General features: G+C 34.5%; 1 protein-coding gene across 1 annotated transcript; it reads right to left on the bottom strand.

Annotated features, from left to right (window-relative positions):
• Positions 1 to 3,772: 3,772 nt before the first annotated feature.
• On the bottom strand, positions 3,773 to 9,118 carry LOC115442019 (organic cation transporter protein-like). The gene is made up of 7 exons (XM_030166968.2): positions 8,860 to 9,118; positions 7,374 to 7,569; positions 6,964 to 7,064; positions 6,580 to 6,731; positions 5,010 to 5,618; positions 4,231 to 4,412; positions 3,773 to 3,978 (listed from the first exon to the last, which is right to left on the bottom strand). Exons 1-7 carry the CDS (start codon positions 9,018 to 9,020, stop codon positions 3,787 to 3,789), a joined length of 1,593 nt encoding a protein of 530 aa, XP_030022828.2. The 5' UTR covers positions 9,021 to 9,118; the 3' UTR covers positions 3,773 to 3,786.
• Positions 9,119 to 16,810: the final 7,692 nt, after the last annotated feature.

Here is a 16,810-nt window from a genome sequence, read left to right as displayed (position 1 = left end):
GTTCGTTGGTTCATACTAAGTTGTGGACGGAAGAACAAAAGATACTACAATTTATAAAGTTTTTTTTTAAATAATGTTTCATAATATAATAAATAGGAGGAATAAATATATAGATGCAAACAAACCATCATGCTATATTTTTTTGTCTGTATTGATGCGTAAGAGTCGCTGTGACACGATGACACACAAGCAACATGTGAGTGTGTGTGTAGTATCTACTTATATTATCCTCATCAATTATCATAGATTTATTATTAAAATGGTACTTATCTTATAAAATCTTATTTAACGGATAATAAGAAGAGAATATCATTAAATAGTGTATTTACATGTATAGTATAATGTTTTCTGTTACTGAGAGGGATTAGGCCTTAGTCCACCACGCTGGCCTAGTGCGTATTGGTAGACTTTACACACCCTCGAAATTCCTATAGAGAACTTCTCAGGTGTGCAGGTGTCCTCATGATGTTTTCCTTCACCGTTAAAGCGAACGATAAATTCACAAAGAATACACACATGATTTTTTAGAAAAGTCAGAGGTGTTTGTGCCCTTGGGATTTGAACCTGCGGCCATTCGTCTTGGCAGACCGTTCCACACCCAACTAGGCTATCACCGCTTAACTACTGGACATAATAAATAAGACTTAACATCTCATATCTCAGGATGGCGAGCGCAGTAGAATACCAAACAATACTTTGAAATTAAAGGTGTTGGATGGTGTTTCTATTGTTTATAGGCGGTCGTATTAATGATATTCGACCATCAGGCGAACGGTAAGCTCGTTTCATCATTCAAATCAATAAAATAAAATCAGAGGAAGGAGATAATACGTCGTGTAAGTAAAACAGACGGATACATTTATTAGTAAGGAGCCTAATTAAAGAAAAATTAAAACACGTGTTTAAAGAAATTCATGATCAAATATGAATTAATGAATATATTAATGAAGCACGTTTTTATTATATATACTATTTGACACCGGTCCGGTTTGGTAGAATAAAATATTTACCTACGCAAAGACATATACTGTGTTTTAAAAATATTCGTGACTTCTTTTTCTACCATCAACAATTAATTTTTTAATGACCATGTTTTGTGTTTCATAGAAATAATATATTAAATGACAGAAAAATATTTCTTTATAATTTAATTTTTCCTTTCAAATGTTTAAACAAAAAAAAAATAGGTACCTAATATAAATTTTCAATTTGCTATTTTATAATAAAATATATAGATTATTCATAATGCAAATAATTTATGTAGCTTATAAAGAACCTGTTTTAATAATGCGTTTTACCATCGCTACAGTAATTTGTGTGATAGTAATTATAATTAAAATTGCGTTACGCATTCCAGAATCAATATATTGGTTCAAGCTATATGATCATATGCTTTAAACAAGGCCAAGTTGATGTACATACGAACATATTAACACGGTTATTGTAATAGTGACCTTTACTAATGTTAATTATCACACAAATTGTTCTGCCACACTGCCTTTAAAATTTCTACATCGACCGTATTTTATGTAAGCAATATTTTTTTACATCTCGATAACAGCGCCAGTCAACGGGTCCTAAATAATCTTATGTGGAACTAACTGGAATCTGGAACTATCCAAACACCTGACAAAATTTCATCGAAATCTGTTACTTTGGTGGTTGCGAAGATAAGCGTGTAGGAAAAAGATTTTCAAATAAAATATCCAAAATTCTGACTTATCCCCGTTGATTTTCCAAAATAATTATCATACTAATCTTATCCCTATTAGGAACACACTAAAAAAGAATCAGCTAAATCGATCGAGTTCTTAATAACTGAACCCTTATATAGGCCTACTTGTATGTGTTTATTTTTTTTAATAAATACATGCCGAAGGACTTAAAGTCCCTTCCATTAACCGAATCTTCCGTGCCTAAATAACTAATGTTGATAAAATTTCGAATAGAGGTAATTTGAGTAAGAAAAAGAACCAAGGTGTCATTTTTTTGTTGTCATAAACCCAATTCTACAAAAATACGCGAGCAAAAGCTAATAATAGAATCATGCTTGGTCAGACCGGTTTTAAAAAGTAAGCAAAATATTAAAATGTGTGAAAGAATCTATACTATTATATAAAGCTGAAGAGTTTGTTTGTTTGTTAGTTTGTTTGAACGCGCTAATCTCAGGAACTACCGGTTCAAACTGAAAAATTCTTTTTGTGTTGGGTAGCCCTTTGTTCGTGGAGTGCTATAGGCTATATATCATCACGCTATGACCAATAGGAGCGGAGCAGTAATGGCTAATCTCAGGAACTATCGGTTCGAACTGAAAAAATATTTTTGTGTTGGATAGCTCTTTGTTCTTGGAGTGCTATAGGCTATACATACATATATCATCACGCTATGACCAAAAGGAGCGGAGCAGTAATGAAACGTGTTGCAAAAACGGGGAAAAATTATTAGTTTTGAAAGCTTCCGTTGCCTGCGCTGCGTAAACGGTTAAAGTTATGCAACAATGATGTATGACGGGATTGTTCCTCTTAAAAAGTTCTACAAAAATATATTATAAAACAAATTCCCCCGCTGCATCTGTCTGCCTGAACGTGTTAAACTCATAAACTACCCAATATATTAGGATAAAATTTGGTATGGAGACAGTTTGAGACCCTGGGAAGAACATAGGTTCCCGGGAAAATATATAGCGTCACTTTTATAACGGAAAACTTTAGCCTGAAAAACTTTGTAACGCGGGCGGAGCCGCGGGCCAAAGCTAGTGTTTTTATATATCGAAAGATAGATGAACAAGTTAATAGCTTTATAGCAAGCAACACAACTCCCTATAGACAAGGCGAGCTAAATGCTTGAAATAACATCTAGTTAAAAAAACGCCTAAAGTTGGATCGATTAATAATATTATATGTCATTTTAATATGTCGTTAATAAATGGAATCATTTATTATCTATACTTCTGGTGACATTGTGCCAAAAATCATCCATGAATAGTCTATTTTCACCAAAGATATCAGTTTTACGTTTTTAATTTTGGTCGTTTTGTAATTTAAGGCGAATATAGCGCTTGCGTGAATGTTTTTCTGACTACAACTATGATGTTGAGCGTGTAAATTAAAATGAATTTATATTGATATTTATTTCGTTCGAAATTATCATTTTTTTATTTTACATTTAATAATAATAAAATATAAACCCCAACTAGAGTAATGTATCTTAAAGGGGCCTCTACGTGTTGGATCCATGTCCCCACGCAAGCCTTCCAAAAGGACCGGCCTTTACGCCGTGATTTCCCGCAGGAAAGATACAACATAATAATAATAATATCAGCCCTGTATTATATACTTGCCCACTGCTGAGCACGGGCCTCCTCTACTACTGAGAGGGATTAGGCCTTAGTCCACCACGCTGGCCTAGTACGGATTGGTAGACTTCACACACCTTCGAAATTCCTATAGAGAACTTCTCGGATGCGCAGGTTTCCTCACGATATTTTCTTTCACCGTTAAAGCGAACGATAAATTCACAAAGAATACACACATGATTTTTTGGAAAAGTCAGAGGTGTGTGCCCTTGGGATTTGAACCTGCGGACATTCGTCTTGGCAGACCGTTCCACACCCAACTAGGCTATCGCCGCTATTTTACATTTACGGTCTAAGTAAATGATTGCAAGTGTTATTTCAAAATAAGTATGTTTCATTCAGTAACGCAATGTCACAATGACCTTGTATATTGTAAAATATTAGGATAATTAATGATCAATAAACATATTTTCTGTCATCAACTGTATTTGTCAAAACTTTGTACACGTGACTTCACATTTTGGTGACATTGTTGGAGAAGTCTTAATCCCTATGGCTTCTGCTTGCCGCGCAGTGTCTGGCAGAATGTCATCTGATGTTTCTGGCATCAGCATCACGACCACGCTCGTTATTAGAGACAGGCCGCCAACCACTACGCATGGAAGACCAGACCAATAGCGAATCTATAAAGAAAATTAACAGAAAAGTTGTTAAGGAAATGTAAGGGAGAATGTATGATCGCAAATTTCTAAACTAAAATGTCCAAATCATGTTAAATGTTCTTTATATCGAGTTATACTCTTATATGAAGCTTTATAAAATAAATACTCTTGCTTCAAATCAAGACTAACATTTTTCGGAGTAAGAGTCACTTGAATTGCATGAAAAATAAACATGATTATACTATTAAAGCAGTTACAGAAGTAAATACAAACCAACAAAGGAGTCTGCGGCGCCAACAACGATGCGATCCTTCCCACAGAAGAGCAGAGAGCGTGCATCGTGTTCCTTGTGTAGGTGGGGAAGATTTCCGAAGTGTACAGATACACCGTCGCGTACGATATCGTGGCCATAAATTTACCGACCAGGAATAAGGAGGTTGATAGCCATGGGTTGCCTGGAAAGGTGATTGCCTTATTATTTATTTATTTATTTACACTTTCTTGTAAACCAGAGACATAGATCGTGGAAGAAGATAATAGAAAAAAAGTATAAATGGTGCTCTTATCGCACAAGGCAATCTCTTACAGACAACCATGAGATGGATAAAAGAGGCAACGGAATAATATGGGGCAGCATGAGGTGTACGAAGATTATGCTGTTCTATTGTGTGGAGTCAGGGAAAAGGTTTGATTTACTTTTACGGTCACTTGTTTAACCGACGTCAGCACGTTATGAGGGTAAATGGAAAGACTTGCAACTTTGCTTGTAGTGGAGATCGTCGATACACTGTCACTGAGTCACGAAGGCGTGACGGCGATAACAGAGCAAATAGTTGTCAAGACGATTAATGTACCAGTTAATTAGCTTGGACATACTACATACTAAAATACATAAATATATCACATGAATGTTTGCAAAGATTTAATTAAAGTAAAAAACTAGTAAATATTTGGGATTTTAATATCTAGATATTATGTTACCAATTTATTAGTTTTTGTAAACAATTTGAAGATGTTGTTATCGGCACGATTGTGAGCCTATAACAACTTACCTTTTGAGACTAAGGTCTGTCCAATACAAAACACTCCGGTAAGCATGAAAGAGAATATGAGCGGCATTTTCCTCCTGAACCTCTTGAGAACGTATGCCAAAGCGAGACTCGCTGGCAGCTCCGAGAAAGTGGCTAAACCGAAATTCAAATATTTATTCCCTTCCAACTCCACTGAGTTAATTAATAGGACGTACTTATTAAAAATCCCAGTAATCCAAAAACAGCCACACGCTAAGAACCTGAGCATGATCTTTTTCGACCCAAATGTGCTTTTGAGAGAAGTCGTTAAATTGTTTTTGGAGTCGTTCGATTCGCATTTAATGCTCACTGCGTCACTGTTTAATTCTACTTTACTGACTTTAGCTGCGTTCGATATTATTACTTTGGCCTTTTCTTTCTTTCCCTTTATCAACAACCATCTGACGCTTTCATCTAAGAAATATATGTACAGTAAAAATATTAGAGATGGGGCGTAGATCGCCATCAAGAAGTGTCTCCAGTAAGGCAAGGACCAGGCTATGACTGCCATAAGTATCCCAGCTAGCGACGTACTTGCCGTCATAAGAGTAATGAACATTACTCTGTTCTCTTTTGTTACCATTTCTACACCTAAAACGTAAAAGTTATAATTCATTTATTGATTGCATTAATGACTTGGATAATTAAACAAAATTTATGAGACTGGTATTTGTAAATAGATATATGTATGTATTATGTAAATAGGTACATACACCACACACGTCACACATACTCAGCGTCCTAATTACATTTAGAATATTGTTAAATATTTAACTAAGTGCTTAAAATATTTAGATATAAAGAAGGAACTCTGTCCTGGTGTAGGAATCTAGTTTAGGAGATTGTACCACAATATTATATTATAATTTCTGGTGCTCAATAGAAGTTATTATTATTACATTATTCCGACTTTAATAAATAAAATAAAGGCAATCTTCATTGTTCGAGATTCGCGAAATTCTCAGCAATTATTTTTAACGACGTTTCCACACTCAAATATTTGTTTATTTTTAAGATGTTAAAATATTATTATTAATTTAAATTAAAGATTATAAATCTGATAAAACGTGTCTAATTTAGTACAAAGTTTGTAAGAATATTATATTATTATATTTTTTTATGCAGACAGTGGGTATTTTTATTAGAAATTAAAGGTAACGTAGTGTGACGAGTAGATATATCGTCTACATAAAATATTAGTTTCCGAATAAGTACTGATAGAATAGATAGGTACTTATTGGATGTAAGAGGCTAATATAACAAATTAAATAACTACTTATTGTATTATATTTAGAGGTAATAGTATTTTAAAATATAGTAGAAAACCCGCTTCCAAACAAAGCCGTCATTTATGTTTTTGGAATTTTTTGTGTTATAATGCAAAAATATACTACTGATTTTTGTTAGTTAAGTATTATATTATTTAATTTTATAATATATAATGATATGTTCCATTATAATTGAAGGTTTGTCTATATTTGTTCATGAAATAATTTGATAAATATCCGGGCTATCGAGTCATTCCGTTACATTACTAGATTTTCTGATTTACCTAATGTAAACGTAGTAGAGTAGGTGTCGCCAAACAACCCTTCCACCAGTTCAAGAGTTAGGTATACTATATAAGAGTTAGTCAGACTTCTCCCGATGCCCATTGCAGCAGCCGTGATACCAAATAAGATTATCAGCTTCTTCCTACCGATTCTGGAAAGATTACTCAGTTAAAATGGATGAGTAGAAGTTGGACTGATTTTAGGTAACGTGAGGTCTTTTCGAATAACATAAAATTTTACTTTTAATTTTTTTAGAGACATAATTAATTCTCGATAGAAATAAGTACATGGTGAAGCTGTGTTAATACTAGTTGATTAGTTAAAATTTTCCTAACCCTTTTTTTTGGATTTAAATCATTTTAACCTAAATCTTGGTACATTACTTATCTGCCAGTGGTCCAGTGATGAGCAATCCGATCATGTAGCCAAAACTATGGACTGTGCCAACCAAGGTTCGCTTCCAGTCTTCACATTCTAATCCTAGCTGAAAACAATATAAATTGTAATTAACTTATTTTAAGATTCAAAGTAGTTTAGTATCTGTAAGCGGTTAGTTTACTTCTTCCATTTTACTAAGGAAAATAATCACATGTTTTAGCATCGTAGAGAAACATAACGCGAATAACTTCGATGGTTTTTAATTCTTTTTACCATCTGTCCGATGTGGATGTCCTCTAGAGGATATATCCCTGGGGTAACCGTATTAGAAACATACAAAACATTTTCCAGTCATGCCGAACCAGCGACACTACTCTAAGACTGCTTTAGTTGAATCAATAATATTGTTAAATACCTCTTCAACGAAACTCTGCGGTTCCTCATACACCCAGTCTGTGCAGCCCACGATCCGTGATGTGTCAACGTTGCCCGCGTGGCAGCCAGCGGTCTTATCCAGGAGCAAGTATCTGCTACATTTGGCATCATTCAGGGTGATGTTCACAGGACTTGATGCAAAGCTGTTGTTATTCTCGCATTCTGTATATTTGCATCTGGAATTATACGAAAATTAGCACCTTTTATTTCAAAGCGATATTTAAGCCAGCGTAGGAGCTAAGAATCTGAGAGATATTCTTGGTAAATGTTAGGTCAAAGTCAGGTGAATTTATAAATATTATTTGATTTCATATAAAGGTTACAGATAGGATAAAGTACAGTGTTCTGAAAATTAGAGGTCTCAGATATGAATTCACTTTAAATACAGCACAATCTAAAATCGATAGATAATGACTAAACTAGATTCGAAGGAATCTGTACAATAGCTATCGCTTCGAACAGAAGGTAACACTGTTTAAATTTCAGAGTTACAGGAATAACTTTTTTTTTTTTACTTTATTAATCATATTGATTAAGATAACTTGAAGGAAATTAAAGCGCTGATAAAAAATATTTTTATTAATTTTACAATGAAATAAAAATAATTGTTTTAGATACAATAAAAGTAAAAAACCATACAAATATATTTATGTGTGTGTGTGTGCGTATACGTGCGCGTGTGTTTCGGTAGTTTTGAGTTTATTGCGTTCATACACAGACACGCAGCTGGGGACTGTTTTATAATATTTAACGATGATGGTAAGCTTGTTCTTTATTAATCTTTATCATGGGAGTGGGGCGACTTTAGCATAATTAGTCATACAGTAATCAAGAAACAATACAACGATTATTCTCTCTTTATAACATAAATTGTAGTACGAAACCTTTAAGAGCGCATGTCCCACTCAAACTGAATTGGTTTTATAATTAAATATTACTATAGATTCGAATTTCAACAGCTGAAAATGATAGAGTAACCTAGAAACGTTAATTTATTGGAATTATTTTAGACTAAATGTTCGCGTCTCTGCTTATGTGAATTTTATGCTGAAACTGTTTTTTAAAGAAAAAATACTTTGCTGTGCATTTTCCAGTTAAGAAGTAATCTATGTACAAAATTCCATGCTAATTCATTCAGAGGTTTATGCGTGATGCAATATTAAACATCTCTACATATTTTTACATTTTTATTTATTAAATAGCATACGATGTCGAAGGATAACCTTATTTATATAATAATACGTGAAAACAAGATGTTGTAGCCCTTTTTAGGCACATGGCGCGTATGGAGGAGTGTGAGATTTAGAGAGGAGAGCAGAAAAATAAAATTTATGAATATGATTTACAAATATATTAAATTCAACAGTCGAATTACAGACTAGACTTTCATTAGTTTTATATAAAAATTTCATATAACATTATTAGTCTTTATGCTGTATTCCTTTAGAGAATGAAATAAAACTCACCTATACCCCACATCGGACGCGGCAAACACATAATTCAAACTGTAAAACGCATTTGTAACGCCGGAAAATATTAACAATGCAAATAGTTTCACATAATAACGCCCTGATAATTTAAATTTTGATAATACATTTTCTAAATCAACCTTTTCTTTAATAACCATATCACACTGTTGTTCGTACGACTGTTCGCGTATTACAGATGTATTTTAAAACTTATGTTCAAATATCGTTAGGATTTGGACGCGGTTATGCTCGGCAGATTACAGGTTTTTTTGTGCATCGGAGTCTCAGTATACACCGGGAGAAACCTGCAAATGGTATACTGGAATCTCTCGGCTTGGCGAGTGCAGGACCTGGACGACAGTTGGGAGGAGATATCTGGGGAGGGAAGTGTGGGGAAGGAATGGAACCCTCTTAGCATGGGCGGAGGGAAGAAGAGGAAATATAACAGTGAGTAACCACCATTGTAAACGTGATAGGAGGACGTCATAATACTTGTAATTGAAAGGAATTTTGGACCATAATATCGAATGTTTTGGAGTGACTATCGCTGAATAGGGCCATTTGTAATTCAAAATTACAGATATCGTTAATTTTTACGTACAATCGTGATGGTCACACGAATTATAAACTCGTCTTCTCGTTTAATTAAAAGAGTAAAAAAAACACACGTTTTTATATTTTATTATAAATATAAAAACGTGTGTTTTTTTACTCTTTAATTAAACTGTTAAATTTAATTATTTTTCTTCGACACTAGTAGAATCATTAAATTGTTTTTGCATGTCTGATGTTTTCTTGAATTATATTAAGTCTTAAATAATTTATTTCAACACATTCTACTTCTAGCAGTATGTAATGGTCTCGTGAATCAGTGAACCAGCTTTAAACTGACCAGAAAAAATCAATTCATCTGTTCCATTGAGGTGATTTTGGAAACCGTCTTATTTTGCATGACAACGTCGATACAAAGTAACAAAGTGCAAAACTAGGCCATTACTATGCATGGATATCAGCTGAATGGTAAACGAACACAAGATTTTTCCGTAGAGGCGACCAATCTTAGTGTTGTGAATTTCAACTCATTCTTCGGTGAATTGAGTAAATGACTTGAAGGAAATGTTGGTTAATTGTTAATTTTATGAATTGTATTTAAAGATGACAAATTGTTATTGTAACGGCTAACTCAATTGATTCTTGATGAAACGTGATGACAGGCGATAAACATCCACAATGCCAAAGATTGATTACATTGTTCACCTTTGAGAACAATGTTTCGACTCTTCATTAATTTAAAGAATTAAATGATAATAATGTTCTGGATAACAAGCAACTCAATTTTAAGAAATTAAATATTGATATTTTGGATAACAATTTATTTCTTAATAATAGTACAGATTTAATTTAGTTCACTTCAAGAGATCGAATGATTCCGGTTTGGTACCGAACGTCACAGACTCACATGTATGTATGGTTGGACTGCATACATTTCCCAAGTTTTGCATTTTTGATGAACTAAAAAATGGCGGCCGGGTGCGAAAATCGCTGTTTACTTTTTAGTGGACGCTTCGTTGCGCTGGTCAACTAATTTGAATTTGCGGGAATTAGAATAAGTTCACTGGGAATTTTTTAGAAAAAATTCGCTGTAAATGTGAGATAACGAATTTGTTTTTCATTCGCTGCTGTAGGTAAGTTTATTTGTAAAGGTTAGAATCGAATAATGAAAACTTATTTATATATTGAACACACATCACTTTTATATACGCTTCTTAAGTTAATAAATGAATAAACTAATGTTTTTATATCAGGTTTTTTTATACGTGCCTGACATTTACCTTACTTTACTTGATGCTAAGCGGTGTGTGGTCCAAATAGAATGTCAATTCACGAGAGATTATTTCTCGCCAGTCAACACAATACTGCCGGCCTATTTGAACCGCTCATACAAAGGCTGATCTCGGAACGCAATTCTTCTACGTGGGCCACTACAGCTACCTCGTTTATGGTGGTCGTCAACCGGGCGTATGCAAAATATAACCTATCACCAGCAATGTTACTAACGACTTGCTTACTTTCTTTTAAAAGAAAAGAATTTTCTATTACAGTTAATGAGACTGTAAATCGTGTTTATTTGTTTTGTTATCTTTTGATGATTGTACACTAATAATTAGGTCTTTATAATTGTATTCTAATAATTTAGAGTTTAACAGTAGTTGCTATATTTTTAAACGAACCAATAAACTGTGCAATTTAGCACAGAAAACGGTGAAATAAAATGCTTCGGTTGTATTTTTAAAAATTCTCAATCCGCTTTGTTTCATTAGAGGCGGCGAAAATATGATTTGTGTTTATTTTCATACATAATATTTTGGCGGGCGGTTCTGTTTTATTATCAATGTCATTTTTTTAAGTTTATGTTGTATAGATGTATAGTGGTAGGTATCTTGATTGTTAACCGTTAAGTTCCGAAATCGAAGCAGAAGAGACGCAAAAATTATAACCTTAAAAAATACACGAGTTGTGTGCTGTTGGAAAGTTATCCAATATGGCGAATATATAAAAGAACATAAATACAACAACAATTTAAATAGATACAGTAGTTGCACTCATACCCATAGCTATGGGGAGACAGACCCAAAAATATACCACAGTGATTGGATTAAATATCACCATAAAAACTATCTTATAACCTTAACACTTAATTACTTAATTATAGATAAAGTCTGTCTAAAAATGGCGTAACAAAGGGAGCGGCACAGTGAAAGATCGTGATTATGTAGTGTCCTTTATGTGGTGTAATTTCGTTGACAAATAAGTGAAGCGTGACTGGGATTTACCCGCTGATAAATTAGTTAGGATTTTCTTTTGACGCACGGGTTGTTCCGATTATGGCGGGAGTAGATATTTGTATGTGACATGTAGTGAAATGGTAATGGAATACTGAAATAATGTAGTGCCGTAATGTAAAACAATAAATTATTAATGCGTGTAAGTAAGTTTATTATATTTAATTGGCTTACCACAATTCCTCAACGAAAACCAGCGCTCCAGTATTGATGAAACCGTACTGTAAGGGCATAATAATAATAATATTATCAGCCCTGTATTATATACTTGCCCACTGCTGAGCACGGGCCTCCTCTACTACTGAAAGGGCATACCGAGCTGAAAAAGGGTTCCTATCGTTGGTACAATATTCCGTTGTATTTTTGTACATTTTGTAATAATACGTTTGTCTGGGAAATAAAATGTTTCTTTTTTTACTTCCATAATGGCTTTGTCAATGGATTGTTGTCCTAATTTCTTAACTTGTCCATATCACATCGCAATGTTGAGTTGCTACTACACTTTTTAAAGTATGTTCAATAATGAATTTGGGTTTATTTTTCGAACGCCTGCTCGACATGAATCCTTGGTCGTTATTTGATGTTGAAAGTTAAATAAAGAAACGCATTTTCATACCGCCTTTCTGACGAAGACCCCCTGATGATCCACTCGAAAAGCCAAATTCATAGTTTGTTTTTCTGAACATAACAAATACGTGACAATTGATTCCCTTATAAAATAATAAATCAGCGTTGACTGTGTTGTAAATAATTTTATTTCTACACAAAATCGCGTTATGTATTATTCACAAGCCAATATGTCCCTGATCCGAATGCGCTAAACATTTGGTGATTCGAGAACTGAGATATTATGTATAAGTATATGAAAGAGAGCAGTATCTATTGGCTTTCATGTTTTGCATTACAAACTACAACCTACTTTTATACGTGCTCGGCAAAGTGACTCCACTGCACTTGATTGTAAGTGGAGTGGGGCCCATAGAATGTCGACTGACGAGAGATGATTACCCCTTGGCAGTCGACACAATTTTGCCGGCCTGTTGGAATTGGATATACTTGTACGAGGGCTGATGCCGGAACACATTTTTCAAACACATAAAACACAAAAGGAAACGAAAACAATATACAATTAAGAATATCATACATATAATGGATTTGTTATAATATGTATGGTAAAAGTTACCAATTCAGTATACGCTGTTAAACAACAATGATTTTCAACTGTACTCAGCTGTTTTGTGTAGTCTTTTTGCTTCTCGTCCTTATACGATGCTGTTTTATTAAATAAAAGTATAACTCCAACGACAAAATCTACAAAGAAACTCTGAGACTTAAATAGATTATGAGCGCAGCATTGTTCCTTTGCGTTCAATTCTGTGTATTGCTCTAATCTAAAATTTTGTAATTATTTATCAATAATTCTATTATATTTTTTATGAAACTGTATTAGATACTCTTATAAGCAATTGATGATGATGATGATGATGTCTTCCTAGCCGATTTCCGCCACGGCGACTGTAGAAACTGGACAGGCATATTTAACTTGAGCTAAGACTGGGCATCCTCTAGTCGCGCTTCTGCCCTTTAAAACGCCATAGGTAATATATAACCAATTAGTAATGTCTCAACTCTACAGTATAGTGTGTACTATATTCTACAAGTGAAAACTTTTTATTGGACTTCTGTCACTATTATAAATGTGTAGTCTTCCACAATCAATAAAAAATAGTCCTTCGATATCAAATAGCAATCAGCATTGCCATGAGACGTAATACAGCTGATATTACGATTGGCCACTATTCGCAGCCACCCATCGATATTCCCTGAGCCTACGTGCGTGCCTCATACGTAACACGAATATCATTACAAAAAACTAACGTACAAAAGATTTGGTGTTTGGTGTGAATTTAAGGCTTGCGTTTATTTTGATATAGAAAATATTTCAAGTGATCTAATGCGTTAGATATACAGAAAAGACGTCAGACGCGGCCGTGGTGAGGACATCTGTTTCTTCTGCGACTCTTTCATACAAAATGTATAGAAACGTCGCGATTACATACAAAACATACAGAAAAGTCATGTCTTTAGTCTTTTCTATCTGTCCAGCGCATATTAATCTGATGTGCGTCGCTTGCGCACTGTTGTGAAAAACAGTCGATGCATTATACGAGCTCTGAACTAATTTAGTTTGGTTTTCGGTTTGCACCCGCCTTGTATTTGGTCGGAATTAGACATATTCGTGAGATGTACGCTCGATGAGTATTAGATACCCTAATTAGACCTCTATCTACCCTTTTTTGGATAAAGCTTGAGCTTATATAGGTATTTTTTTAAAGTTAAAGCCTAACCTTGCCTCACACCAATCTACAGGGAATAAATACGAGACCTCGATTTTTTATCTATTTTATTGCAGATCCGGAGTACGGATACAAGATTCTTTGCCTAAAAGCTTTTTAGGTTTACAATAACGATAAATATTGATTCGGTTGTAATGTATGTTTGAGTGGAAGGAACTTGATATGCAAAAGGGTAGACAAATAGCCTAATGTATTATGTTCTCAAGGGCTATAGTTTTTATGCTGTGTGATTTTGCTTAAACCTATCTTTTTTGTTTGTTGGGACATATTCACTGGTGGTAGGTCTCATATATGAGAGTCCGCCTGGATAGTGTACCACCGCAATGTTTATTTCTGCTGCCAAGCAGCAGTGTGTAGTCACTGTTGTGTTCCGGTTTGAAGAACATTATAGCCAATGTAATTACTAAAGCTTATTTCGTTAATCACGATGTACAAAATACGACTAACCATTTAACCTTACGTATTTTATTAGTTTCGGTATATAATCTTATCAAGACAATCCCATATCTACTTTAATAGGTTAGCCACGACAGAACATTCCTAATATTCTCACCCGAATAACGCATGATTGAATTGTTCAGTAGATCGCTTGCACCTGACTAAATAGGCTGAATCGCCTAAGGGGGCTATTTAGTCAAGGGCCGTATACCTTATAACAGTGTAAACTCGTAACAAGGTAGTGTTGCGTTATCTTCGTGAAATTAGCGTTGAACGGTAGTCTGTATCCCAATTTCAATTAAACGCGATAAGACATGTTACGTGCTTATTACGAACTGCCAAAAGAACATGTGGTATAGAGAACCAGGTCCCAGCTGTAAGAGGTCAGTGACGTACATTCTATAGACACGAACGTCCGTATAAACTATTTGTTCATAATTTGAACTAAAACAGCAACCAAAACGACGCTGTTATAACCTATTTATTCACTTGAACAACATAATAATTTTACTTATTTGACTAATATTTCTTAATCACATCCAGGTTTACACTTAGACTCGAGTTCTTATATTACCAGCGTCATTCCGTACATAACCACACGCTGTCAATGTTAAAATCATATTAGTCAGGTATACAGATTGCAGTACAGTTGAGTCAAGTTGAGTGTACGGAACGCCAGATCTAGTAGTACATATATATCGATGTAAGCGATATATTTCAAAACCAAGAGTAGAAAACACGAAACAACCGTTCAATAGTAAAAAATACAGTATCCGGAGTATAATGCTCGTATAAAGTGAACACTGGATAAAGTTGCTACAAGTTTTTTCCGTCGGTGAAGTTTAGTCTTTGTTTCGCAAATTCGTATGCATCGCCCGGCGCGGGCGGCGGGTTAATTGCCGCCCGTGGTTGGAGCTCGGCCAACTAATTCCTGCAGGAATCCTGGATATGACAATATTAGTGGTGTAAAGATTTTGACGGAGTTTGTATGGAATTTTGTGTTTTGTCAGTGATGGCAATGTATTTAGATTACATGCAGCACGAAAAGTGAGATAAGCGAATACAATTAAAAAATAAAATGCTTTATTCATCACGTAGGCGAACATAGTTGCACTTATGATAAGTCAAGGTACATGAGAACATTTTATTATTATTTAAATAGTCTTTTATATAACTAAATACATTTTATATTGGACATAAAATAATTGAAGGACTATGAAGTAAACAAAGAAGCAGGCTCGGGCTGGCAGGAATGGACATACAATAAATGAAAGACTATGGAGTAAACAAAAAAATCAGCTCGGGCTGGCAGGAAAAAAGAAATAAAAGGATGTATATAATAAACATAAAGGGAGGAACGCGTCGCGATCCTCACCGGCGAGGACGATAAAAGCCCTAACCTAGCTAACCTACCAGCTTTTCACTAGCTACTTAAGCGATGACTACCCGAAGAAGAAAGGCAGAAAGAAACTCTGGTTTTTTTTAAGGAAGATATTAAACAGGCTTTCGAAAAATCTTACCACAATAATTGTAAAATCCTCACGATGTTTTCCTTCACCGTTTAAGCAAGCGTTGAAGCGATAATTCACAAAGAATACACATATAAATTTAGAAAAGTCAAAGGATTATGTCTTTGAGATTCGAACCTGCGGACATTCGTCCCGGCATTTCGTTCCACACCTAACTAGACTATCGCCGCTCTTAATAGCGCTTCTTATAAAAATATTAACAAACAAAAATACTTACCTGCTAATATATTCTAACAATCAAATCCTTAGAATAAACAGAAGAAAAATTAAAGAACCAGCTCCGTAGTAATTACAAGCGTGAAGTTGCAAAAAAGAACCTCGTGTTAAAATTTATAGCGTAGACAGGACGCAATACCGCGGATGTGGCATTTGTACATGCTGCGAGTGTATTTCATCTGGGAACTCATATGGTAACAATTCATCACCTTGATGAATCCACGAGGATGGTTTAATTAACTGCTCCGAAGTTCTCTGGGGATGCGAGACTATGGCTTAGACAATTAGTTTAATACTTTTCTCTGGGGGTGTAAAACGACTGAGATGGAAGCAATTGGGTTATTAATGACTAACTCACTTTACATACTGTATATTTTCACTATTGGATACAGACCTCTTCTACTACTGAAAGAGTCCTAAGTCCATTACGCTGCCTAGTACGGATGCAAATCTTACCTTCAAAAATCTTATCATGAATTGTTAAGCATGCAGTCGTATTGTTTTATTTCATTGTTAAAGCCTGTTTTAAATCCAATAAAAATGTATTTGTGGAAAGACAGAGGTT

This window comes from Manduca sexta, chromosome 22 (assembly GCF_014839805.1).
Source record: "Manduca sexta isolate Smith_Timp_Sample1 chromosome 22, JHU_Msex_v1.0, whole genome shotgun sequence".
Taxonomy (NCBI): domain Eukaryota; kingdom Metazoa; phylum Arthropoda; class Insecta; order Lepidoptera; family Sphingidae; genus Manduca; species Manduca sexta.
The sequence above is the reverse complement of the archived record's forward strand: the minus strand, read 5'-3'. Positions and strand labels throughout refer to the sequence as shown.